General features: G+C 42.7%; 1 protein-coding gene across 3 annotated transcripts in view; it reads right to left on the bottom strand.

Annotated features, from left to right (window-relative positions):
• Positions 1-19,906, bottom strand: part of LOC140480489 (neurexophilin-1) — a 130,657-nt gene extending 110,751 nt beyond the window's left edge. The window contains exons 1-2 of one of the 3 annotated variants that reach the window (XM_072575412.1): positions 19,780-19,906; positions 16,002-16,154 (exon numbers count right to left, since the gene is read on the bottom strand). In XM_072575412.1, coding sequence (XP_072431513.1) covers positions 16,002-16,055 — 54 coding nt within the window. In that variant the 5' untranslated portion in view covers positions 16,056-16,154; positions 19,780-19,906. Of the gene's footprint in view, positions 1-16,001; positions 16,380-19,779 lie in introns of those variants that run through there. The other 2 variants (XM_072575411.1, XM_072575410.1) reach the window with 2 other exon arrangements.
• Positions 19,907-26,172: the final 6,266 nt, after the last annotated feature.

Here is a 26,172-nt window from a genome sequence, read left to right on the forward strand (position 1 = left end):
GGCAGCGAGAGACCCTCACTTTGTAGTGAGAATGCGATGCTCCACTCAGAACCAGCGAGTAGTCAAACCATTGAATTCCTAGGAATCTTCCGCGATCTGTCGTTGTATGAAACGGGCTCAAAGCATCATGGATCCAGTATTTTAAATATGTTCATAAAAGTTGCATGTTGCCGATCCGAACAAGATTATCACTGAGGGTACAATCGTTACTCATCAACACAATATTGTATAAAAATGTTAATCTGAATACAGGTGATAATAAAGTAGATAGCTCTCAAGACATGTATGACTCAGGGTACAAAATCAAATAGGAAAAACTGGTTAACTAGTGTAAATAAAGGTTGTTTTGTGTGGCCTAACATCTTATTTCGCTCTGTGGTGTTCAATGCAGCTAAATAACAACATATTGCCAGAGAAGCCTCTATATTAATTTCACAATATACTCAATTACAATTACGTTTCATTGATGGAAAGCGCCATGAATCACAGCCTTGTCTGTCAATAACCATGCATTCAATGACAGATACTCGTCAACAGCTCGCTCTCAGGAGGTGCGGTATGTCAATAGAAGATTAGTGCTCACAGGATTGTAGTAAATTACCTTGGATCGCCTCTTATTTTCAAATAGAGAAGAGTACAACAAGAGTGGCATGGTGTCTAGCAGTGTGTATGATCACTTCGCTTGAGTGCTGATCCTTTTGCAAGTGTTGTAAGGTTATCTATCCGTCAGATTCTCACTGACCCGCTCTTTAGAATTAACTAAAAAGAGGCTTCTCACAGAGCCTTGTCATGGGGGAGTGTTATTCCTAGATTAGACTGAGGCAAACCAATTTTATGGTCCTGCCAGGAGAATAAAGACCGCACGAGGAAGCGATATCGCATTTGGAATGTTCATATTAAAAGGTGTTTTTGTGCAGCTTGCGCATTTCAAACATCGTCTGGCCTATTCTTGCTCTGCCCCTACTTCTGTTCTTGTAACTAAAATACTCAGACATTTCATTATCCACTGCATAGACTTAATTATTGCATTGCAGATTTATGGAACTATAAATCGCAGGAGCTAATTAACAGCTCATAGGAAAGAGATAGAGATGGCGTTTACGAATCCATGTAGGTTCGAAACATTAGTGCCATATAAGCTCAAATCCTGCAAATGTGGTGAAACTTATTGTGAAATCATGGGAGTAAATTGTTAATGTTTCAGTTAAAAACCTCATTATAGCAAAGAAGCAGTCGTTAGCCAACTGTTCTGGGATACGCAGTTACATTACTGTGTAGCTGGGAAAAAACACGCCAAAGAGTGCATTTGCCTACTAATACCAATTAGAAACAGCCTCTAAATGGGTTACTTCTAATTACCCTTTGTGTCATGTAGGTAACAAAATGGTGAAAAAAGTAACCCCAGAGTGTTGTAAAAGTGACGTACAATTATGAAAATATATTGTGCAATCTGAGATGCAAAATTGTTCAAATATTTATATGGCAATGATAATATTCTCGGAGGCACCAACATAGAACAAAGCTCCTCGACAATTCAGATACAACATGTTTTGTTCCTTATAACCTGGGAAATGTCTAATTTCTGCTGTACAATCCATGCACTACCCTTATAACGTATTTTATAAGACAAACAAATGATTGTGAGATTAATGGGTAGACTCTGAAAGCTTAAACAACTCTGAAGGGTAAGATCCGAAAGTTCTCACTCAAATTAACAACCTTTTACTTTTACGTAGTTAAGCAGGATAGGAATTAATGTCGAGTTAATATGCTCACTGGCCTGAATGAATTGAAGAAAGAACTTGTAACATCTTGGATGTTATATGTGAAGATGATTTCAATAAAACTGATCCAATAAGTGTACAGCTTCCTTCTCGAGCTTCTGGGACAGGCATTAATGTCTCCTCCCACTGTCGCAAGACCTTTAGTGGTTTCCTTCAGTTAGTGAAGGTCAGTTGACTTACAAACTTTGCATTGGCTGCATTACTTTGTCTTTCGGCTCATTTTGAGAAATAAGCTTATAATGTCTTGCAAAGGCTATCTTACAATGTGAAAGTCGACCGGAACTGGATTAGTGGAACAAGTTTACATGCCCTGATCAATCTCGAACTTGTACACAACCAGTATATTGCTCTGGAGTAAATCTTTGGGATGCTGTTTCACGGAAAGTGTGTTCGAAAATGATATCAAACCCTCTTATGTATGCATTCTAAAATACTGCCATTCTTTGTCTTTCTTGTGTTTATTCTATGTTTACTATTGATGGAGACAACCATTCAGAATGCAGGACTGGAGACAAGTTAATCTTTCGGAATTATTATTACCTCCATTACCATATTTTACTGATACATAGTAGCTTACTGAAGTTAGTTTATTCCGGGCTAAACAATAGACAGGTTTCAGATCTCTGTGTGGAAATACCCCTTATAAGGTGCATACAAATAACACAGGAATCAGCTCTCCAGGAGCTACGCCTTTTGCAAGCTGGCAGTACTTACAAAGTAGCCACAAATACAGACTAAATTCAACCCGGCTTAATTTAACATTAAGATTTGATAAATTGAGAAACCGACTAGACAGCTAATGTTCGAATAAATTGAACACTTTTTGTTTGCAATTCTGTCTATTCGGATTGTATGGGTGACGTCTCGTTTTGCAAAATATTCTCAGAACAATAAAGTGATGGAAATGGGAAACTCACACAACTAGAAACTCCAACCGTAATTCTCTCTTACCTCCGCTTCGTATTAGTCACTTAGTCAAGACGCTGGTTGCCTCAATTCTAGCAGCGTGCGATTCTTTTCACATTATTTATTGGGAAATTTCACCAAAATTGTTTTGGGTGGGGCGGGGGGGGGGGGCGTGATGATGGGTCATTGCACCCTGGCACAAGCGTGTCTGATAATGTGTGACTTCAGAAATGTTAAATCCGGGACGTACTACGTAAGAATCCTCCCATGTGATCTATAATACTCTTCCGTGGGCTCATTGTTGTTTGGAGTCGAAATCACATTGAAATTGTTTCACCGGTGATGGGTTACTTCAAATAATAAATACCCACCTCGCAAACAACTGAAGATAATTAGCATGGAAAAAGCAAGCAACGCTAATATTCTGACTTGACTTTTCTTTATGACTGCAAAACCTTCTCCTTCAAATAGTTGAATAATGACACTTTAATTTACTTTTTAAAAATATATTGCACCAACTAGCTTGTCCTGATTTATTTCGTTCAGAATAGCAGTTGGTACTCTTTTGTCCCATGCAACATGGCAGAATGGATTGCATCAATTATAAGAACCTTTCTTTGAATTCTAAGCAAAGCTTCAAAATAATTTATTTAATAATTTAATCCCAAAGTTACCAAATTTCACTGCAAATTCCAGCATCTGTAATAATTTGCTCTTTGTTCTCTCTTCATGGATGCTGTCTGACCCGCTGTGATTTCCAGCATTTGTTGCTTTCACAATCAAATTCCTCAATGGCTCACAGCTCCAACGACAGCATATTTCCCACCTTTAAATCTTTGAGGTCTCTACATCCCTCCAATCATAGCCTTTTGTGCATCCTCTACTTTCATTGCACCAATCTTGGTGGCAGAAGTTTCAGTTACCTTAGCCTTCAACTGTGCAGTTCCCTCTCAAACCTTTCTGCTTCTCCTTCTCCCTTTTAAAATAACCCTTAAAACCTACTTCATTAACCAAACGTTTGATCATCTCACCTCAATTTGTTTTTCTGAATAGGTGTCAGCTTTAATTTGACCAAGCTCTCCCAAAGCAACTTGGGACAGTTGGTGTCATACAAACGTGAGTTGTTTTGAAACAGTAGTCAATTTCCAAACATTTCTTATTTCAGTATATCTGAATAAACATTACGATCTGGTCTGAGTTGAAAACTCAATTACTTTGTACTAATCCGTATTGTCATCAGCTGGTCTGTTAGAACTGTGCTGCATAGAATAACTAATCCTGATATTAAATGGCAGAAAAATGTACAAAAGTGACCTTTTATGACTTGACATTCATACAATGTCTTGATTTTCTTTCCAGCCAATACTCCTCTCTGACAGTAAAAGGCTTGTGCCCAGTGAAATGCCTGTGTAGTCAAAGTGTTACCAAAACTCCAATACAATTCCACAGGTGCAACTTAGACTCATAAATCTTAACAAGCTCCACCAGCTATGTTAAAAAGTACATTTCGGTGAAATGAGAGGGAGGGGTAAATTCTATGTCAAATATTAAGAGTTCAATATGGCTCGAAGTTGACCGTCAGACAAAAAGTAAATTAAGAAAGCAAAGAGTGGGTGTGAAAATAAGTAAATTAATTTAACAAAAATGTATTTGGATTACAGAGGAGAGAGCAGGACCAATGGAGAACAAAAGAGATGGTTGTCTTGAGGCAGAAGAAGTGGGCATGGTTCTTAACATATACTTTGCATTTTTCTTGACAAATGATAATGCTGACATTTTAGTTAAGAAATATTGAATGAAATAAATGTATTCAGAGATGATAGAGAAAAGTGGCTTGCATTTGAGACAGTAGAAAAATTGCCAGGCTCAGATTAAATATTTTCCAGGCTGCTGAATGAAGGCTCTGACCAAATTTTCCATTCAATCTGGCTAAAGGCATGGTACTGAAGGACTGGAGAACTGCTAATTTCATATAATTGTCAACTTAACTTTAGTGGCAGGCTAATTATTGAAATATATTGTGAGGCACCATATAAGTCACCATTTAGAAAGAGGTGAATTAATCAAGGACATTTAATGTGGATTTTTTACAAAAGTTGATGTTAAACTAACAATTCCTTTGAGGTTTTAACAAAGAGGATTAGTGAGGGTAATATGTCTGAAGAAGTCTACATGGAGTTTCACAACACAATTAACAAGATACCACATGGCGAACTAGAGAAGGAAAATCTCATGGGGTCCAAAAAACCTTAGTGAGCTGCATCCATAATTGTCTCAGTGATATAAGCAAATTGTTCTGGTTGATTGATACTTGTGTGACTGGAAAACAGCTTCCAATATGGTAACTTGGGGTGCAGTGTGAGGTTCATTGCTGTTTGAGGTATATGCCAATGATTAAGATTAAATTTCATGGGGCATGATTATTCAATTTTGAGCTGATTCAAACGTTTGCTAAGTGGATAATAAAGAAAAGTTTTAGACTGCAGGAAGATATCAAATGTCTGGTCAACTGTGTAAAAAGTGACAAATGGAATTGAGTCTGGGGAATTGTAAATTAATTCCTTTGCAAAGGACAAATAAGATGTGGGAACACATATATAAATAAATTAACAGAGATCTTGCAGTGTATAAGTGCAGATCCTTGCAGATGGCAGGACAGTTGAATGATGTGATTAAGTATACTTATGGAATATTTGTCTTTATTGACTGAGGCATGGATTATAAAGTGCAATAGATTATGATCATTTTCTTTGCATACTAATGGCAATTTTCTGGCCATTAGTGTGTAGAAAATTGAGAGACCTGGAAAAATGGAATAGAAAGGATTTGTTTCCATCAGCAGAGAAGAAAGTCAGCAGGAGACATACATTTTGAAGTAATTTATGAAAGTACTAAATGGGATTTAAGTCTTTTTCTTCATTCATAAGTGTGTGGGCAAAGTCTAATAGAGGCAGAACTCTCTCATTGCATTTAAACAACAGTATCTCCTGGCTAACCCCACAAGAGCTGGGAGGTAGAGTCATACAGTCATACAGCACAGAAACAGACCCTTCAGTCCAACTCATCCATGCCAGCCAAGTTTCCCAAACTAAACCAGTCCCACTTGCTTGGGTTTAGCCCATATCCCTCTAAACGCTTCCTATTCATGTGCTTATCCAAATGTCTTTTAAATGTTGTAACTGCATTTACCACTTTGTCTGACAGTTCATTCCACATACTCTGTGATAGAAGGTTGCTCCTCAGGTCCCTTTTAGATCTTTCTCCTCTCACCTTAAAAATGGCAACCCCTAGTTTTGAACTCCAACACCCTAGGGAAAAGACCTTTACTATTCACCTTATCTGTGCCTGTCTTGATTTTAGAAACCTCTGTAATGTCACCACTCAACCTCCTATGCTCCAATGAAAAAGTCCCAGCCTATTCTTATTACTCAAACCCACTAGTCTCAGTAGCATCCTGGTAAATCTTTTCTAAACCCCCTCTAAATTAAAAATATCCTTTCTTTCGCAGAATAACCAGAGCTTTGTGCAGTTATCACAGATTGAGTAGTATATTTGTGTGCCTGAAATCTTTCTATTCTTCAATGTTGCTAACAGTTGACTTGGACATTGTGGAGAATGCTATGCTGGGCTCACAAATACAAAAGAAAGAAAGAAAGACACATATATCTAAGGAGTCACAGTGAAAAATGTTCTGTCGCCACAATCCCGCAGCATTTTCTGAAGTACAAAAGAATAGAAAGAAAGTACTTAAGTAGAGTTCATCTTCATCTTCTGGGGTCCCAAGCACATCTCCAGCACTTATCCAAGGTCTTTGTAAAATCCTTGCTCCAGGCTTATTGCAGCCTCTGCCATCAGCTTAGGCAATAGAATCAGAGAAGACACACAGAACAATCTTCACCTCTCCTAATCTTTTCAGTTGTCATTAATGACCCAAAATGATAAAACAGCCAAATGTCATATTATGGTGGCCTGTTTTACCTACCGGGGGACCAGTTAGTTCAGTTGGCTGGATGGCCGGTTTGTGACGTAGTGTGATACCACCAATGTGGTTTCAATTCCTGCACAGGTTGGGCTTACCAAGAAAGTCCCACCTTCGGAAGTTCCCACCTCATACTTCACCCTATGCATGGTGACCCTCATGTTAAGCCACCACTCTCACCGTACCTCTCAGTTCAGGTAGCAGGATAGTGCCGATATCTTTACACCGATTAGTAGAGCCGGAAACACTTTCCACGGCTCTAGGTGGCAGTAATATCGCCCAACTGCCCAGTACCGAGTAGCGAAGTATCTCGGTACATTTTTTCTTTAATATAAATTGGGTTTCGCTACTAGGTGAAATGAGCAGATACTCTTTTTGTGTGTGTGTGTGGGGGGAGATTAAATTCCGGAATAACAGTCAAACAAATGAGCTATGTGTTAAACATATGTTGTGTTGAGACGTTTTAATATCTCTGAAACAGTTGACTGATTTTCGTGGAACGTTCCTTGCCCCTGGTATCCTCCAGATTCACCTTCAACTAGTGTGAGATGGACTCTGTTAATGAGCTTCGACTCAGATAAGGGATACGTTTCCCTCGCACTCTGGAAGCGGGGGTTTGCAATTTTTCGAGACTTTTTAAAGGCGCGGACCTGAGAAATAACAGGAAAATACTGCACCCGGCATCATTGGGTTAATAACCCAAGGCAGCTCGCGATCAGACTATTTGAGTGCTGCAAGGTCTTTCTGTACCGTACTAACGTCCTAAACTGCACACTGTCGAACAACACAGGATTGTGGCCAGTCACGGTCAACAGCACAGATTCAAGGCCGACTCGTTTATTTAAAGCATTGGCTCTTGCAAAACTCTTTGTATGATAATTTAATGGATGCTACAGTCAACAACAGTGAAACAGCTTGTCAGGAGGAAGGTTGCGATGAGTGCAGGTAGTTTGTATCCATCAGACCATATATAGCTCTATCTCATAAGATAACAGCATCCAACTGGGTTTCAGAGTGTTAGTCAGCTTTCGCCGTCTCATTAATATGGCAGCTTTCCTCCAGTTAGTAATTTCAACTGAACTGCTCACCAATGTTCGTGCTTTCTTACATCAAAGTTAACTTTCGATTGAAGACTCAGGCAAACATCTCAAAGTGCTTTATAGGAACATAGGAACACGATTTCCGGCCCATTTTATCGACAGACAACAGAAACACAGATTTCTACTCTTGCAAATGAACAATAATGGTTTACACAGGTCTTGGCGGGGAATTGAAACACAAACTCAAAAGGTTAACAGAATCTTTTTTAAAATTAAGTCAAAATATTGTTAGCGGAGTGATGGTGCTCCCCAACCTGGATACTGATTAGTGGCTGGAGACATTCGGGAAGATTGGTCAAAGAGATAGCTTGGAATGGGAATTTTAAAGGAGGGCAGAGAGGTCGGGCCGCGAGGAGCGTTAGGGACAGGATTGCAGGTATTAAGGCTTGGTCAAACGTGGGCTTGACTGGCGCCCAAGCACAAACACATTTCGGGCCACTGCACTTTAGGGACTGAGTACAATCAATAGAATATTAGGGAGATGACAATTTTTGCATTTGAGATAGATCTGTCTTGTGAGCGAAATGTAGACTGTGGTGTGTGAATGGTGGGCTTTGGAAAAGAATGTGGAAAGCAGAACTGTCAAGTTGTTGTCCACTAATTCTGCAACAAAAGGGATTGTTTGTTTAGGAAGAGTCTTACGAATTTGCCCTGAGCATTTCTCAAAAAGCTCCGCAACCAGTGGTTTAGTTTCGAGAGGAAATCGCTCTTGATTGTAATTATCATTATGTAAGAATGATATAGTTTAAATTGCGTCATTTGTAAGTTGTAGGTAGTTTGAGTTGTTTAAATACTGTCTCTCTTATTCGTGTCTTTTGGTCGCAGATGCAACAAAGAAGTGACAGCCGTATGGCACATATCCAGAAAGAATCAGATCAGAAAATGTACTTTTTACAACAACGCAGGTTATCATGTAACACACTCACAGTACGCGGTTCACCCATTAGTCTGTTTTTGCCGAAAGAAAAATGTGACGGGGTAAGGACGTTAAATCATTATCGCCACTGTCCCTACAACCCCCCAAGAAAACCCGCTAATGGCTATTGTCCACAGCATCTCTGGAGGAAACGCAGACATTAAGTACGACGGAGACTGCAAAACTGCGCAATGAGAGCGAACTGATTTCTGGTTAAAACGAATCTTTATTCCTTTGGAATGAACTTGTTTGCTTTGACTGTCACTGGTTAAGTCTGATTCCGGTATGTAGAGGCAGCCGCTGATTTTGTTTGGCAACATGGAGATGGGCGAAGGAACTCCACATCCAAAGTGTTGGAACACTCAGCACTGCCCATTCTGGAACAACCGTGCGGTCTCAGCAGCAGCAGCATCCACAATGGGGAAGAAATCCTTCCTCACAGCTTAACAAATGTGGTGTTTGCCTAAAGCAATTTCGGTAACTGATTAGGTCAAATCGTTTATAATGTGCGAAAATATATCACTTTGCGATTTCCAAAGTGCAAATTGCCATCAGCTTGGAAGACTGTTCTCACGGCTGCTGTATGTCTACTGGAAAATGCAATGTTTTATATTCTTGCCTGTTCATTTTACAAGCATGTGGCCGGGTTTGTGTCATTATTCCCATTGCACTGGTGTTGCCAGGGCCAGACTGCCATCTGGAGCGAGAGTGGAATGCGCGTTATCATTGCTGTACACATGCAGCAACTTTCCAAAACACGACGCTCCGCCACGAAATTAGTTCAAAAATAATGACTGATGTGGGAATTGGTTTGCTTTGTGACACCGGCGTGCCTGCATGTTACCCTTTTGTACTCTGTAAGACTGCCTTGGGTTTCGCAACTATGCTCCTGATGGCAGGGCCCGATACCAACCTGTCTCTCAGTCTCATTACTTCCCATGTCTCTGAGTCCCAATAATCGAAATTAATATACTTGAAGGCTTTATCTGTGCGTCAAAACCAATTCGGAGTTGCTTTGTTTGCTACGAGGGTGGGCTTTTGCTTATTATTTTGGTACAAAGTAAAACAGTAAAACAATTGAAAACCATTGTCAGCTGAAAGAAGTCTTATAGGCAAATCGCGAAAAAAGCAAAAAAAACCCACTTTAGCAGCGTGTACGGACAACAGGCCACTTCAAATTCAGATTAGTTATTACTTGTCAGCGTGAAGTACACAGAAAACACAATATTACCGTATTTGTGTTTACACAAAGCGACGTGAGCCAGAGTAAACTGAAAGGGCGAATGTGCGATTTTATCGTTAAAAAATGCTAACAGAGTTTGAAAAATCAAAATGTTGCGGTATGTCTGACGGCGACCGATTTTTTTTAATCACCGCCTTTTTCATGTGCATTTTCGGCCTGGATAACAACGCGAGTTTGTGACTCCACTAATATATTAGCCCCTCTCTCTTAACTAACCTTCCTTAGTCATTGGCTATCAACTGGTCAGTGAAAAATGTTGCTCTTTCTGAAAAGATGATTGCATCTCTGAGAGAGATGTGATAAATCATAGAAATTTACAAAACGACCACTTCCCTCAGTCGTAAATCCAGAAGCGACATCTATCATTTTGACTCTTCTCTGGCCAGTTGCTGTAATTAATATCCATTAAGTAAGCACGCAATGCAAATGCTGTAGTGAGTATTCACTCCAGTGTTTCATTTAAATCAGTGTTAAATAAGTAAAGCTTTGCACGGCTGTCACTTCTGTGTCCCAGTTATTGAACACCTGGCTGTCCTTCTGCAATAGTAACTGCAATTCACATCACATTTGTTTACATGTGAATGTGTGAAAGCAACTTGCGATGATAAAATAGGCCGGACATCGTGCTGGATTTGCTATCTCATGCTCTGTTGTTTCCCGTACAAAAATATCACTGCTTCGGGCTACAGATGGAGTGATGTGTTTTAACAGAGTCTGATGGCAAATCTTTAATTAACAACAAGCAAAAGTGGAATTGAGAGTAGATCTTGTCAACGCTTAGATTATCCTCAGCCCGTTTACTGGCCTACACTGCCATCCAGCACCTTAACAAATACCTAAATTCCAACCTGTAAAACAACAACCTATTGTTTTTCTCTGAACCCTGCGTTTATTGTATTACCAATAAATGACTCTTGACAAATCTCTGAGTAATAGTCTTTCCGAAACACTATTAATTTGGATTCGCGTAGTCTATTCAGTTCTATTTCTTGTTCTCCAATTCATTTACTTTTTGCTAATTAACTTCGAAGATGCTTTCGCATTTTTTTTTCAAACCGTTTATCTGTCTTCTATCAAATTGCATCAGACCTCCTTGGAGTGGTATGTGACAGAGCAAATAGAAGAAATCGCTGATAATATTCATCTTGGGAGCACTTTCATTAAATGTAATTCATTCGACTTTCAAGCTACACTGAATGACACCCTGACAGTAGAGCCCTTTGCAGCTGACGGAAAGCGAAGGCGTTTATTTCACTTTATTGTCACTTTGGTAAAATCCAAGCCATCGACATGACAATCTCCAGTTTGTAAAATCTCTGCTACCGTGTTTACAGAACACCACGAAGGTTGTTTCAGTTTAGCTTACAGTGGACTCGGGTGTTAAGGACCAGAATAAGCTGATAGTGTACCTCTACTTTCGGTCTGCCAACTGCTGGAGCAGCCGGAGTTGGGAATGCCAAGCCCATTCTGCTTGGAAAGGCTTGACAGTGACTTCCCTAAAACAGAGTGGCTTCCAATATTCCTGCTCGCACTCACCAGAAACGAAACCGCCCTCTGTAACCGTGAAATGCGCAAACTAACCCAAGAAAAGTGCCGAGTTTAGCACATCCTAATAAACGTCTGAGATTTGGGCATCTGGACTGCACATGAAGCAACCCCCTCTGGTTGACTTGTGGCGTTCTCCGTGTCTACCCGCAAATCCAAATGATACTGTTTCACAAAGTTATACGCAAATATATCTAACAACTGAAGTTGTTCCGTTAACGCCATTTCTGTTTTAGTGTAACCACAAGTACGTAACGCCTGCAAGTGCCCTTCCCGCACTCACAGCCAACATTTCAGCTCTCTTACCACAAGCAAACAGAAATCCATCGGACTAAAGCCACCCAATAATCTGATATATATTGGCCATTAATCATTACGACCGAACTACCCGGAATTTCAAGAGAAGCGTCTACACCTCGCTGTTGTTACTGCGAATATCCCCTACCTATTAAATAAGCCGGCTGAAAGGAATGCAAATATTATTGAAAACGTTGGAGGAAAATGAACAGCCAAAACCTCTGGAAAGCTTGTTTAATGCACATATTCGCGCGCGCGCACGCCCACCCTTTTATGTACAGTCCTCGTCCGAGTAAGTCACTGTGAATATATTTATATTAAAGTCATCAATATGTTATATAGGCTTCTCCGTTATTAATAACGCTACTTTAGGATATTGCCCCAGTCAAGATTGAAGTTCACACTGGGTTCGTCAGTCAAGTAGTTTTGCCACTCCTGAGCCAGGGAAACACTGCACAGCGCCTACCACTGGTCAAACGCTCAGGAATTACTTCATTCCGGGGGTTCACTGTCCAAGTCAAAATAAATACCAAGCCATCCCAAAAATATATACCTGTGGGGAAAATGGCTTCAATATCCAGTTTTCGCCTTTCAGACTCTCTCAACAATACGAATTAAAAGATTGAGGTAACATTGTATAATATTGACATTATATTCATTCTAAATATATAATTACCTCACTAAATCAATAGAGTTACATCAAAAACATCCCCAATCCACCAACAACTGAACTGCTTAGAAAAGTCTGAAGGGGCATTTATCCGGGTAAACGTCCTACCCACCCTACTGTCTCCGTCCTTAAGTAATCTCAACAATGGTTATTGGTCACTTCGAAAGGGGGTTTTCCGTTATGAGGTCTACGTGTTTTGAGAATCATTCTGTAAGGAAATGCTTCAGTGGTCTGTCATGAATGTAACTGAATACACGCACGTTTGTCATAGGAATGTGATATTAATGCTTGGTGCCATCAAAACTAGTGAAAATTTGGTAAAAGGCAGCTTTGTCACTTACTCTAGCGTACTTAAGTAGGGTTCACAGCGTTAAACACAAAGTCAACAGGCGATAATATTCGCGTAATGTATGAAACATGTGGACAATGATACAAACAAAAATATTTCACTTGTCCTTTTTGGCCTCATTGGTACTCAGACATTTCCCTGATCTGCACAATACCGAAAAAGCCAGAACTGTTAACAGGAAAATACTTTTGGATATAAATGCTTTATTTTACTGTTATTATGTGTTCCCTTAATTATATTGTCACTATGTACTGTGTCTTCCCTCTGTCTCCGTGTGAAGGAAATCCTTTGCATATCCTTGCATCCCAGCTTGACTCGTACTGAAGGAATGGCTCTGAGCGTCTGTCCATTCCGCTAGCCAGGCGTATGCCATATGTTTGAGTCATCTCCCAACTGATTGTCTTCATCCCTTTTATAAAACAGCTGCCCACCGCTTCAACATTTCTTTCTCTTGCCCAAAGGCTTCGTTCTATCCGGTGTTTGGCAAGGGTCCAGGAAGTGTATTTTTCAAAGACTGCTGATAGCTTATAAAAGTAATTTTTCGTCATGGGATTCAGGGCTGATCGAAGTTCAGTTTGGAGAATAAATACCTGGGGTTGGGGCGATTAGGAAGGGTGTTGGCGTGGGTCAGATCTGTGGAAAAAGAAACGACTTTTTCTTTCAGAATATTGGTTCTCCTATTCCCGTTTCCTTCTATAGTCAAGAATGTGTTTTCTCTTAATACACACGCTTGATCCGAAGTATAGCTTTATGTCTCTGTGTTGCTATTCAGCTGAAACTGACACGGTACAGATTTTGCTCCATGTAAATATAAAGGGGCTCTGAGAAGCTGTGTCTAGAATCTCCATTTTCAGGTGACATACCTTCGGTCAAAATACAGGAATGTGACGCGGACATGGTCAATTTGCATCGTTGTTAAGTTTACAGCAGTTTAAACTAAGTTGGAGGATGCATTGTTTATCAGATGTGGCTGTTTATCAATAAACATCCTTGTGTTTGAATGCAGCTTTTGCTCGCATTGGAGAGTAAAATAATCCCACCTCTATGCAATTGACATGTTCCAATGGATTATTCATCTACTGCACAAAGCGAGTTTATAAAGTATTTGCTATCCTCTTGGAACATTCATCCAAAATTAGTCATTTATAGACGGGCTCTGTGATCCGTGTGTGAAGAACGTGCAGTTTATTTTAGTCTATGGTTGTTCAGTAGTTCGAGACCTATAACACTTCAATTCCCTTTCTTCATTTAAACACTAAATTGCTTTGTTGGAGTATTTGACAAAATTGTGTAAGCCTATTTAACATTAAAACTACCATTTCATTACAATACTATATACATACTTCTCTTGCAATTCATTGGAAACTTAATTTCACTGGAACAGGCTAAAAAGACTGCCAAATCATTTTTTTTTAACGGAAGCCCCAAGAAAATATTACAATTAATGGAGTCAGTAACCAGGCATTAATTCAATCAACATCACTTGAAGATTGAAGGCGCCTAATTCATAATTTCGAGAAAATGCAAGGGGTGCCTGTGAAAGCAGTGCCACATTAAAACAAGCACTGCGGCAATAGCAGCACAGATGGACTGCAACCCCAATATTTGCTTGGGCTTTAAGGTGCTAGGAAGTAACCACAGCCATTTGCTAGTAAAGAACATTTTCCTAGAGCGGTTTTAAACGGCAGTGGCTGACTCTGGTAAATTTGATGTTTGTTTTTTCTCTCTCTCACTCGACGTCAACTGTCAGAAAAGGCCTCATGTTGCATTCCAGAAGTTAACCATCAGGTACTTTAGGAAATGTTGCCTAATCAAACGAACTTCAGCTAACTGAATCGAACAATAAAGTAGAAGACATGCGCAACTATAACATGGAACGTATATATCTGATGAAAGCAATTTTCGGTTCTTTCTCCCGAGCTTCCCAGTTGCTCCCTTCTTGTTTCACCAACCACACTTTCCTCAATCATTGTACCCCGTTATCTGTTCTTTATCGCCTTCTTTCTGTCTCTGTTATTGTGTCACTTTCGGGTGATTTATCCCAAAGTTACTTCATTTTTCGACTCGCTTCAAACATTTAAGGAACATCTCAGCTGAATATTATTCTGCAATCCTACCTAAACAATCTTTATCGAGGCATTGAAAACAACTGCGTGAAATTCAGAGTTATGAAAACACATTTCCACCTCAATGTCTCACAGCACCACATGTCGAATAAGGTAGATAAAAAAATTAGAAAGAATGTCTGCATCCATTGTGCTGACAGAGACACTGGGTCCCCGTAATGAAAGAGATGCATTGTTCCCACTAAATTGTGCAGTTAAGGATGTTCTGGAGAAACATTCTGTGATCTACAGCACTCTCTGTCGGCTTTGAGTTGTAATTGCACCCACTGCTATGTCTTCTTCATTACAAGAAGCTACTCCACAGAGACCAAGAGTGTAAATGTCTAAGACTCCGGGCGTTCTTCGTTAAGACATGTTTGGTTATTTTTAACCGTAAGTGACCTTAAAAGGACCGTAAATACCTTGCATCACAAAATCTAAATAAAAGTAATATTGGGATCATGAATGTTCTCTTTTGCGACGACATGAGGACTACTGAATCTATATGAGCAAAAGTAAATATCATGTGCTTTAGGGATGAAACTGAAGCGACAGAACACGCACTAATGCTAATACAGAAGAAAGCAGAAACTACTTTCGCTCATCGAGCCTACTTATTGTTCCCCGATCTGCAGCATGTGTAATTCTGACTGGGTTTCTTTATTTCAGGTTTACTGGCAGTTATATATTTGCCAATTGATACACAGTAAATATTTTCTCTGAGTCGCCAGTCAGATCACACTTTATCATGTTGTAATTAAAACTCACTAAATCGGATTGTATTTACTATCAGATCTAGGTCCTAAAATAAGAATATCCCAAATTTCCAGCAATACACAATCCTTTTCTGCCACCGATAGGTATAAATCGGGGTAGTTAGTATAAATGCAAAGTCTGTTGGATTTGAAACTGTTCAAATCAGCTACCGAGTGAAACGTACAAGGAGAGGTTATCATTGCCCCCACGACATCCACTCACTAAACCAGCAGCAGCAGACAACACTCCGTGATTGCTTCCTCCAGCTCCGGACTGAAACATTCATATAGCCCACTGCCCGCTGTAGCTTTTTCTTTTAAAAAATGCATTTAAAAGCGTCCATAAACTTACCAAATAAAGACTGCTCTGAAGGAGAAGGACAGCGTACCAATAAACAGCCTGCATTCTCCCCTCTTAAACTTCCTCTGCTTTCCGCTTGCTCCTTAGCATAGATCCACCTTGTATTCGCCTGAGCAAAGAGGGATCTTTCACGAGCCTGTACATCTAAACAAAAATGAAATTATGGACCCCATGACCACTAAACAAGGTTACTTCAGTTAAAAAAAATACGATTAAATGCGAATTAATCCAGCAAAACAGTGAAGCAATCTCATAATTCAGTGCCTGCCAAGTTTCAATTCAGGGACGATTAAATCTGATCATTGGTGATCAGCCCCTCTTTGCCGCCGCCTCAAATCGGTTCCAAACGCCAATCGAGCCCGGGCTGGCTGCACTCGAGCACGTCACCGCCCGTGACATCGGCAGCAGGCTGCCTATCAGAGACTTGCAGCAGCCACCTACCCCCTCCCCCCTTCCATATCGACCACCACCACCCTAGCTCAGTCTCAGACCCCAACCCCAGGCACGGCAAAGGACGCCAGCCCCAGTCAAAGACCCCAGTGACAGGAACACACCCGAGAGACAGGCACAGACCCCAGTGACAGGCACACACCTCAGACACAGGCACAGACCCCAGTGACAGGCACACACCCCAGTGACAGGCACAGACCTCAGACACAGGCACAGACCCCAGTGACAGGCACACACCCCAGTGACAGGCATAGACCTCAGACACAGGTACAGACCCCAATGACAGGCACACACCCCAGTGACAGGCACAGACCCCAGTGACAGGCACAGACCCCAGTGACAGGCACAGACCTCAGACACAGGCACAGACCCCAGTGACAGGCACAGACCGAGTGACAGGCACACACCCCAGTGACAGGCACACACCCCAGTGACAGGCACAGACCGAGTGACAGGCACAGACCACAGTGACAGGCACACACCCCAGTGACAGGCACACACCTCAGACACAAGCACAGACCCCAGTGACAGGCACAGACCAAGTGACAGGCACACACCCCGGTGACAGGCACACACCTCAGACACAGGCACAGACCCCAGTGACAGGCACAGACCGAGTGACAGGCACACACCCCAGTGACAGGCACACACCCCAGTGACAGGCACACACCCCAGTGACAGGCACAGACCGAGTGACAGGCACAGACCCCAGTGACAGGCACACACCCCAGTGACAGGCACAGACCCCAGTGACAGGCACAGACCCCAGAGACAGGCACACACCTCAGTGACAGGCACAGACCGAGTGACAGGCACAGATTCCAGTGACAGGCACACACCTCAGACACAGGCACAGACCCCAGTGACAGGCACAGACCCCAGAGACAGGCACACACCTCAGCGACAGGCACACACCCCAGACACAGGCACACACCCCAGAGACAGGCACAGACCCCAGAGACAGGCACAGACCCCAGAGACAGACACACAGCCAGAGACAGGCACAGACACAGAGAGAGGCACAGATCCCAATCATAGGCACGGATCCCAGAGACAGTCACAGACCCCAGAGACAGGCACAGACTCCAGTGACATGCAGACATCAGTGACAGACACAGAGCCTAGCAACAGGCATAGACCCCAATGGCAGACACGGACCCCAGAGACAGGCACAGACCACAGACACAGGCACAGACACCAAGCACAGATCCCAGATACAGGCAAAGACACCAGTCACAGGCACAGACCACAGACACAGGCACAGACCCCAGAAACAGGCACAGACCTGAGACACAGGCACAGACCCCAGACACAGGCACAGACCCCAGACACAGTCACAGACTCCAGTGACAGGCACAGACCCCAGAGACAGGCACAGACCCCAGAAACTGGCACAGATCCCAGACACAGGCCGAAACTCCAGTGACAGGTACAGATCCCAGACACAAGCAGAGACTCCAGACACAGTCACAGACCCCAGAGACAGGCAGAACCCCAGCGAGAGGCACAGACCCCAGAGACAGGCACAGATCCCAGACACAGGCAGAGTCTCCAGACACAGTCACAGACTCCAGTGACAGGCACAGACCCCAGACACAGTCACAGATGCCACAGACAGGCACAGACCCCAGTCACAGGCACAGACCCCAGTACCAGGCAAGACCCCAGTCACAGTCACAGATCCCAGTCACAGGCACAAACCACAGTCACAGACACAGACACAGACCCCAGAGACAGGCGCAGATCCCAGTCAGAGGCACAGACCCCAGTCCTAATCACAGAGCCTCAGTCACAATTTCCAATCCCAGCCCAGGTGCAGACTCCAATCCAGATCATGGTCAGAAGCCCCCAGTCTCAATCACAATCTCAGACTTCAGCCCCACTCCTAGTCTCAGACCTTGGCCCCGGTCACAGACCCCAATCCCAGCAAAGGAACCCAGCCTCAATGACAGAATCGGACCACAGTCCCAATCCCTGCTCCAGTCCCAGGCCCCGCCCCAGACACAGGCCCCAGTGCAGGTCAGGCACAGACAAATTGTCTGGCTCCAGGCACAGCTCTCAGACTGGGCCCCAGAATCTCACCCCGCCCCCGCCATTCACCCCTAGAGAATGGGTCAACCCCGACCGACTTGCAGGGGTGGGAAGAAACTGAAAAACGAAGACAGCAGAGACAACGGTTACGTACCCCGCCATTAGGCGAGCTTTTAAACTTCTGTTTATTTTTCAAATGTAAGGCAGCGAGGGAAAGGCTGCCCTTGGGGTATTCAATACCCCTCAGTCACTGAGGCAATATTCATCTTCATTACTTGATCCAGGTGCTTCCAAATTACAGCTGGTTAAAGAAAGTGAGCCTGAACAGTGTTGACTGCAGCATCTATTCGGTTCTCGCTTGCGAATTATTTTCTTGTAAAGTCACCATCTGATTAGTGACAACAATGGCCGAGATTCATGCAAGAACAACGTCCCATCCTTACCCAATTCTGCAGCTATTGATTATAATTGTTAGATTGCTAAGACTTTATCTGTTGCATTGCAATGTTGACATATTTTCTACTGTTAATCACAGTGTTATTATTTCTGCAGACTGAAGTGGATTATTTTCCTCTCATCAAGACCTTACAAACTGCATTGTCTTCGTTCCAATGTTTATATATTTCACACAGACATTTGAACTGCTCCGTGACATTATTTTGAACGACCGTGAATACATTTTGCATTTTCCTGCTAAGATTATTGTTTTGTTTAGATGCCATTAGACGAACATCAGATTATCAGCCTGCTTATTAGTTTTACTCTCCTAACTTTGAAATACCACTCACATTGTTTACACAATCAACCTCCCTTTGAATTAATGTCATCATTATTAATAAGGTATAATTACTGAAGTCATGTCAGATAGATAATAATACCCCACTGCTTCACTCGAACTGTGTTAATGATGAAAGGTGTAACTAGTCCCTTTCGGTACATTGGGCTGCACACATTACCTGCTCATTGTTCCCTCTCTGCACAAGGTGCGGAGAGCTATTCTGATTTCTTTTTACGAAGAAACATGATTAGGCTCCCATTTAAGCCTTTGGGCATTAGGTGTGTAGGCAGAGAGAGAGGGAGAGCTTCCAAGCCAACCGCTGTGCCCGCACGCCTTCCAAGATCCAGGGTTCGGGAATCTCAACAATTAAGGATTGTGTGTCTCCCTCCCCACCTTCCCCCACCCTGTCAAAACATACACGTCCCTCTCTGTCTCACACACACACACACACACACACACACACACGTACAGAGAGAGGGAGAAGGGTTAATTTTGTTACAGCTCACGCACCAGGAACATCCAATTGTCTCAATTTCCCAGCGAAACTCCCAGGAGCGCCAGAGTCCCTGTGCAGGGGAGGTTCAGAGTTACAAAACTCAAAACACGTAGAGCAGCAAGGAGGCAGGTTTGATTGAGTTAACTAAACAGAGAAGCGAGGTCTGAATTCGCTGCCTTGTCCAGCTTTCTTTCGCATTATGTGAGGATCACACTGAATGACAAACACGACGCGAACTGAAGGCAAACCCTTCAATGATCTATCTGTACGTTTGGGAGGGAGCCGGGCTGGGGGAGGGGGGTGTGCATGTGGGGGAAGCGGAGGAGGGTCCCAGTCAAGATCCTTTACATCTCCGTGCGGAGAAATGACTCCCTCAAGAGGCGAACTTTCAAGCAGAGCGCCAAAGTCTTACATTCCAAGGAGCTGTTGGTGGGAGCGGTGACACAAAGCAGAGAGGTCATTTGAAGCTCTGTCTAGGAAGTCACATGTGGTCATTATAACTATAAAAGAGGGAATATTCCCGACTTTATCAGGGATGCTGAATCAGGGGACAAACCTAAGAAAGGGAACAGGACGTGGAATTGAGTTATAAAGCTACAGTCTTGTGCCTATTTCTGAGTTGCCCCGGTCCCTGCTACAAAGTTGCTAAGAGAGGACCAGAAAGAGTCATGAGACCTCTCACTCTGACCCGGAGCTTGAGGGGCAACGGGGCAGCCTTATCCTTTGCAGGGCACCTCTCTCTGAAGGTACACATGACAGTACCTCGGGACCCGTTTCTGAAACCAATGTTTAAATCAATTGGCACCAAGCGATTCCCGGGCGATCTCTGAAAGAAAACTCCTGTCACCTTCTGTCACCATGAAGCTCCGCGGCGGTTGGAAAGAAGAGGGTGGAAAAATAATAGAATCACTGGAAGCGCCTTGCAAGCCCCGTGAGATCGGCAATGATGGAGGAGGGGGTGGAAAAGGATTCCTTCGCTTGTCTCACATGTGTAACAGGGATTGTCAGCTTCCCCCTTTGCTTCCTACAGACCACATCCCAGCAGAAACAGCGCGGGGAGTAGGTGCCTTTCACTCAAGGTGTTAAATCCAATTTCATCCCAACACAAATAAAGCAATATCATTTTACAGATATAATTGCATTATAGTCAACACATAGCCGATTGATCTCAATGTTCCTGCAATACACACACAGCTGCTGAATGGACTGTGAACAAGCTGAAGGGGCTGACTAGCCTCCTTCGGGTCCACCGTCTTCTGTATTGCTGCTCACTTACACTCATAAACACAACACTGTTCACTGCTCAGGGTCACCTCTTTGCTAGCTGTGACCAGAACCTGCGACTTTCAATATTTCGCATGATTTCAGTGATTTCGCCCAACTGTGGCTGGGGCTGCCAAATGCATCCCAGTCCCCATCTGTTCTAGCCACAGACGGCAAATCTGTACATGCCCGACATCATCTGCGCCACACAAATAACATTTTAAGGCAAGTTTATACACACACAAAATCTCTGCGTCACTGTACTTTGTAAATCTGACCCAATTAATACTTGCGGCAATTACCATAAAATGGTCATTCCTGAGAAACAGGAATTCCAGATTAGGCAACCTAGCAGCAAGCGTATTGCTGAACTGTCACAGTCGGCATCGACCACTGCTGGCACTTTGGAGTGACAGGGAGAGATTAATTATCTCAGCAATCTCAAACCGAGCGGCTCATTGGCAAGTGATTAGCAGTCTTACAGCGCCTCGGTGTGGCTACAGAATAGAAAACAATCAAAACTGAAAGGCAGCTTAAAACGTACAGTATGTAGGAACATAAGAATAGCAATTAAAAGAAATACTTTAACATCTAAAATTATCTAATAAAAATACTACTTAAAAGGGAGAAACGTTGCTGGAGGTTTTGATTTGATTTGTTTTATTGTCACGTGTACCTAAGCACAGTGAAAAGCACGGTTTGCAAGCAGTACAGGCAGATCATAGGAAGCAAAGACATACAGATCTAGGATGAAAAATAATTTGGACAGAGTAAAGCATACTCGCACAGGATATATGCAAGGCAAGATCAACACTAACAACATCAACATTATTTGAAGTCTATTCATCAGTTTAATAACCACAGGGAAGAGGCTGTTCTGGAAGCTGCTGGAGCAGCTGTTCAACCTTCTGTATCTTCTGACTGATGGAAGAGATTGTATGGGACAGTATTACTGGGGTGGGAAGGGTCCTTGATGATGTTGGTAGCTTTTCTGCAGCAAAAAGAAGTGTAAATGGAGTCCACGGATGGAAGGCTGTCTTCTGTGATGGTCTGGGCATCTGTATCTTCCCTGGTTTCTTACAGCCCTGGCCAGAGCAGTTCTGTACAAGGCCATTATGCACCCGGACACTATGCTTTCTATGGTGCATCTGTAAAGGTTGGTGAGGGCCCCTATGGACATGCCAAGTTTCCTGAGACACCTGAGGAAGAGGCATTGTTGTAACTCCTTAACTGTCACATTTATGTGGGAAGTCCAGGACAGATTGTTGGTTATCGTCACTCCAAAGAACTTGACCCTCTCAATTCCCACTCCGTTGATGTAGATAGGGGAATATTCTCTTCCTTTCTTTCTGAAGTCAATTATTCTGGTCTCCCTGCTCTATGAAGGATATTGAGAAACTTGAAAGGGTTCAGAAAAGATTTACAAGGATGTTGCCAGAGCTGGAGGGTTTTGAGCTACAGGGAGAGGCTGAATAGACCGGGGCCCTTTTCTCTAGAGTGTTGCAAGCTGAGAGGTAACCTTGCAGAAGTCTATAAAATCATGAGGGTAAATAGACAAGATCATTTCCCCAGGGTGGCAGAGTCCAGAACTAGAGGACACAGGTTTAAGATGAGAGGGGAAAGATTTAAAATGGATCCCAAGGGCAACTTTTTCAGGAAGAGAGAATGGTGCGGGTATGGAATGAGCTGCCAGAGGTAGTGGAGGAGGCTGGTACAATTACAACATTTAAAAGGCATCTGAATGGGCATATGAATAGGAAGGGTTTAGATGAATATAAGCCAAAGGCTGGCAAATGAGACCAACTTATTTCAGATGTCTGATCGGCATGGACAAGTTGCACAGAAGCATCTGGTTTCTCTGCTGTACATTTCTATGATTCCATGACTCTTCTTTATTGGTCATTTAATTTTGCTGACATTGAGAGAGATTGTTATCATTGCTGCACATCACCAAGCCCTCTATCTCCTTTCTGTACTCTGATTCATCATTGCTTGATATGCATCCTACCATGGTGGTGTCAGTAGCGAACTTGTAGGTGGTGTTTGTTTGGAATTTGGCAACACAATCATGGGTGTACAGGGAGTACAGTAGGGGGCTGAAAATACATCCTTGGGGGGCTCGAGTGTTGTGTGTTATTGTGGAGGAGTTGCATTTGTCTATTTTCACTGATTGCAGTCTATGGGTTAGGAAGCTAGAGGGTAGAGCCAAAACCTAAGTCTCAGAGTTTTAAGAGGGAGCCGGAGGGAATAATGGCGTTGATGGTAGGGATGTAGTTGATGAGCCGGAGTCTGATGTACGTATTCTTATTGTACAGATGTTCCAGGGATGAGCACAGAGCTAGGGAAATGGCATCTGCTGTGGACCTATTATGTTGCTAGGCAGAATGAAGGGGACCAAGGCAGGCTGGGAGACTCAAGTTGATATGGACCATGACCAACCTCTTCAAACACTTCATGATTATGGAGGTCAGACCACTGGGTGGTAGTCATTTAAGCATGTTGGATGTGTCTTCTTGGGTATTGAGATAATAGTGGCCTTTTCGAAGGAGGTGGGACTTCGGTTTGTAGGAGGGAGTTTGAAGATGTCAGTGAACATCTCCACCAGTAGCTCTATAGAGGATCTAAGTGCGCGGCCATGGACTCTATCTGGTCCTCAGCTTTACTCTCAGGAAGACTGATCTGATATCTGGGAACAAGTGCACCTAGAGCTGGCAGGGCAGGTGACACTGTGCCACTGGCATTCTGCTCCTACCGAGCACAGAAAGCACTGAGTGCATCAGGGAGGGATGTGTCTGTATATTATCTTGCTCTGCTTCACTTAGTATCCTGTTATGTTGTTTAGGCACAGGTGGTGGGAGTCCATACAGTTGGTTTGGGCCTCTAACTTGGTCCAGCACTGCCTCTTGACATCTCTGATGGCTTTGGAGAGGTCATAGCTGGATTTTCTGTTATATTCTTACACTTGTCATGACGAACATCAGAATGCCAAATTTCAAATGATCACAACTTCAATTACAGTATAAGAGAACAGGGTGCTGATTAGTTGGCAACTCAACTTATTGTTCCAAATCTGGCCAACTTCCACTTGCTAAATGGACCATTTCTCTGCAGACAAAAGGAACATTGTCAAATCTTTTGGCTTTTTAAAAATTATTTGGGAGCTTAGGCAGTCTGCAATTCCTAGTTGCTGTTTCCATAGCTTTGTCCTGGCCCATCAGAGTTGATTTGCCAACCATCATTTTCTCTATTATGACAGTACCTACATTTCCAAAATTGACTACAGAACACCTAGTGAAATATGCTATAGAAATATAAATTATCTATTTCTTAAATAATATGTAAACTAGAACTGACATTCATGATTCATTTGCATTTCATGCTTCATCATTTTTAGTTTCACACTTTCATTGATAATGACAATTTATATACATATGTTTTCACTTCAGACTGAAGTTTTATTACAACTGGTATAAACTCAGGCTGTTGTGAGATGTTATCTTATGATATTGCTTCAGTTTAATGCACTCACAGAACTGACTTGTGAAGCACACTGTCAATTTTACATGGATGCACATCCAAAATGCATTGTATTAATATAAACATTCAGTATACGTGTAGGCTTAGCCCTAAGCATGCTTTGTGAAGATTGAAACTAATTTATATGGCCTTTGCAAATATCAGAAATGAAGAGAAATTTGAACTTCCAGTTATTAGCTGAAATGATGGTGGCCAAGTCTTCACATCTTAAAATAATCTTTCCTGTATCAATGATTAAAGACAAAACAGTGTTTAATGATCACTATTTGCATATTTTGCAGATTTCAACCAGAAATTTGGCTCTTTTTACTTTTGCTATTGAACATAAACCAACATTTTGTTATATTACACCATCTGCATTCCCCTTTAATAGGATATTAACTTCTCCCAGAATTAATCCAAGGTGTTTGATAGCTTCCACCACTTATTTTTTTCTTTTCCCAATAGTATCTTCAACACTAAGAACCTGGGCTTCTCTCTCACTCGTTTTAGCTGGGTGAACTTTCCAGCCTTACTCTTTGCCTTCTCTCACAATCCTAGTTTGCAAACCACACACATTCCATGTGGTGAATGATTGTGTCACCGTTTCTCTGCTTAATGCACAGACTTGGCCAACATCTCTTTGTTCTCCCCCTCCCAGTTGGCTGTTAATCACCCAAGACCAAAACTGTAACTCCCTTGTGACTGTGAAATTGCTAGGTTTGTGATGAATCTGTAACTTGATCTCAAAATGGTCTCCATCATCCCTTCTTCTATGGCAGCTCGATATCATTGTCCCAAATCTTCCAGTCAATGATGGAGACTGTGTGTCTGCCATTAACTATGAATTAATCTACCCAATCACCATTTAAATTAGAGCCCGTGCACATACCAGTGTTGTAACCAGTAGGGATGCAATGATAAGGAGAACTGGGCAGTCTGCAAGCATAATTCAAACTAAAGCATATTCCCTTTTCCTATATGATCTGAAGACACACCCATTAATGTCGGAGTTTAGTTCATACATTGACATACAAAAATGCTCATCCTTTTAAAAATATCAAACCCATCCCTCAACCACAAATAATGTTTGCTCCTTTGCACCAACAATGCTCACCACCTCACCACACTTAATACTTACCACATTATCCCCGAATGTTCATCTTCCTCACGCCCAACAGAGCTTGCACATGCTCACGTCCCTACTCCCTGACAGCGGAAGTTCCGCCTAGGAACCCTCCACCACAAGGGATGAACTCAGATTTCTCCAGTTTCCTCATTTCCCCTCCATCCCACCTTGTCTCAGTCAAATCCCTCGAACTCAGCACCACCTTCCTAACCTGCAATCTTCTTCCTGACCTCTCCGCCCCCACCCCGACTCCGGCCTATCACCCTCACCTTGACCTCCTTCCACCTATCGCATTTCCAACGCCCCTCCCCCAAGTCCCTCCTCCCTACCTTTTACCTTAGCCTGCTGGACACACTTTCCTCATTCCTGAGGAAGGGCTCATGCCCGAAACGTCGATTCTCCTGCTCCTTGGATGCTGCCTGACCTGCTGCGCTTTTCCAGCAACACATTTTCAGCTCTGATCTCCAGCGTCTGCAGTCCTCACTTTCTCCAAGCTAAG

This window comes from Chiloscyllium punctatum, chromosome 8, assembly GCF_047496795.1.
Source record: "Chiloscyllium punctatum isolate Juve2018m chromosome 8, sChiPun1.3, whole genome shotgun sequence".
In the NCBI taxonomy this organism is placed as follows: domain Eukaryota; kingdom Metazoa; phylum Chordata; class Chondrichthyes; order Orectolobiformes; family Hemiscylliidae; genus Chiloscyllium; species Chiloscyllium punctatum.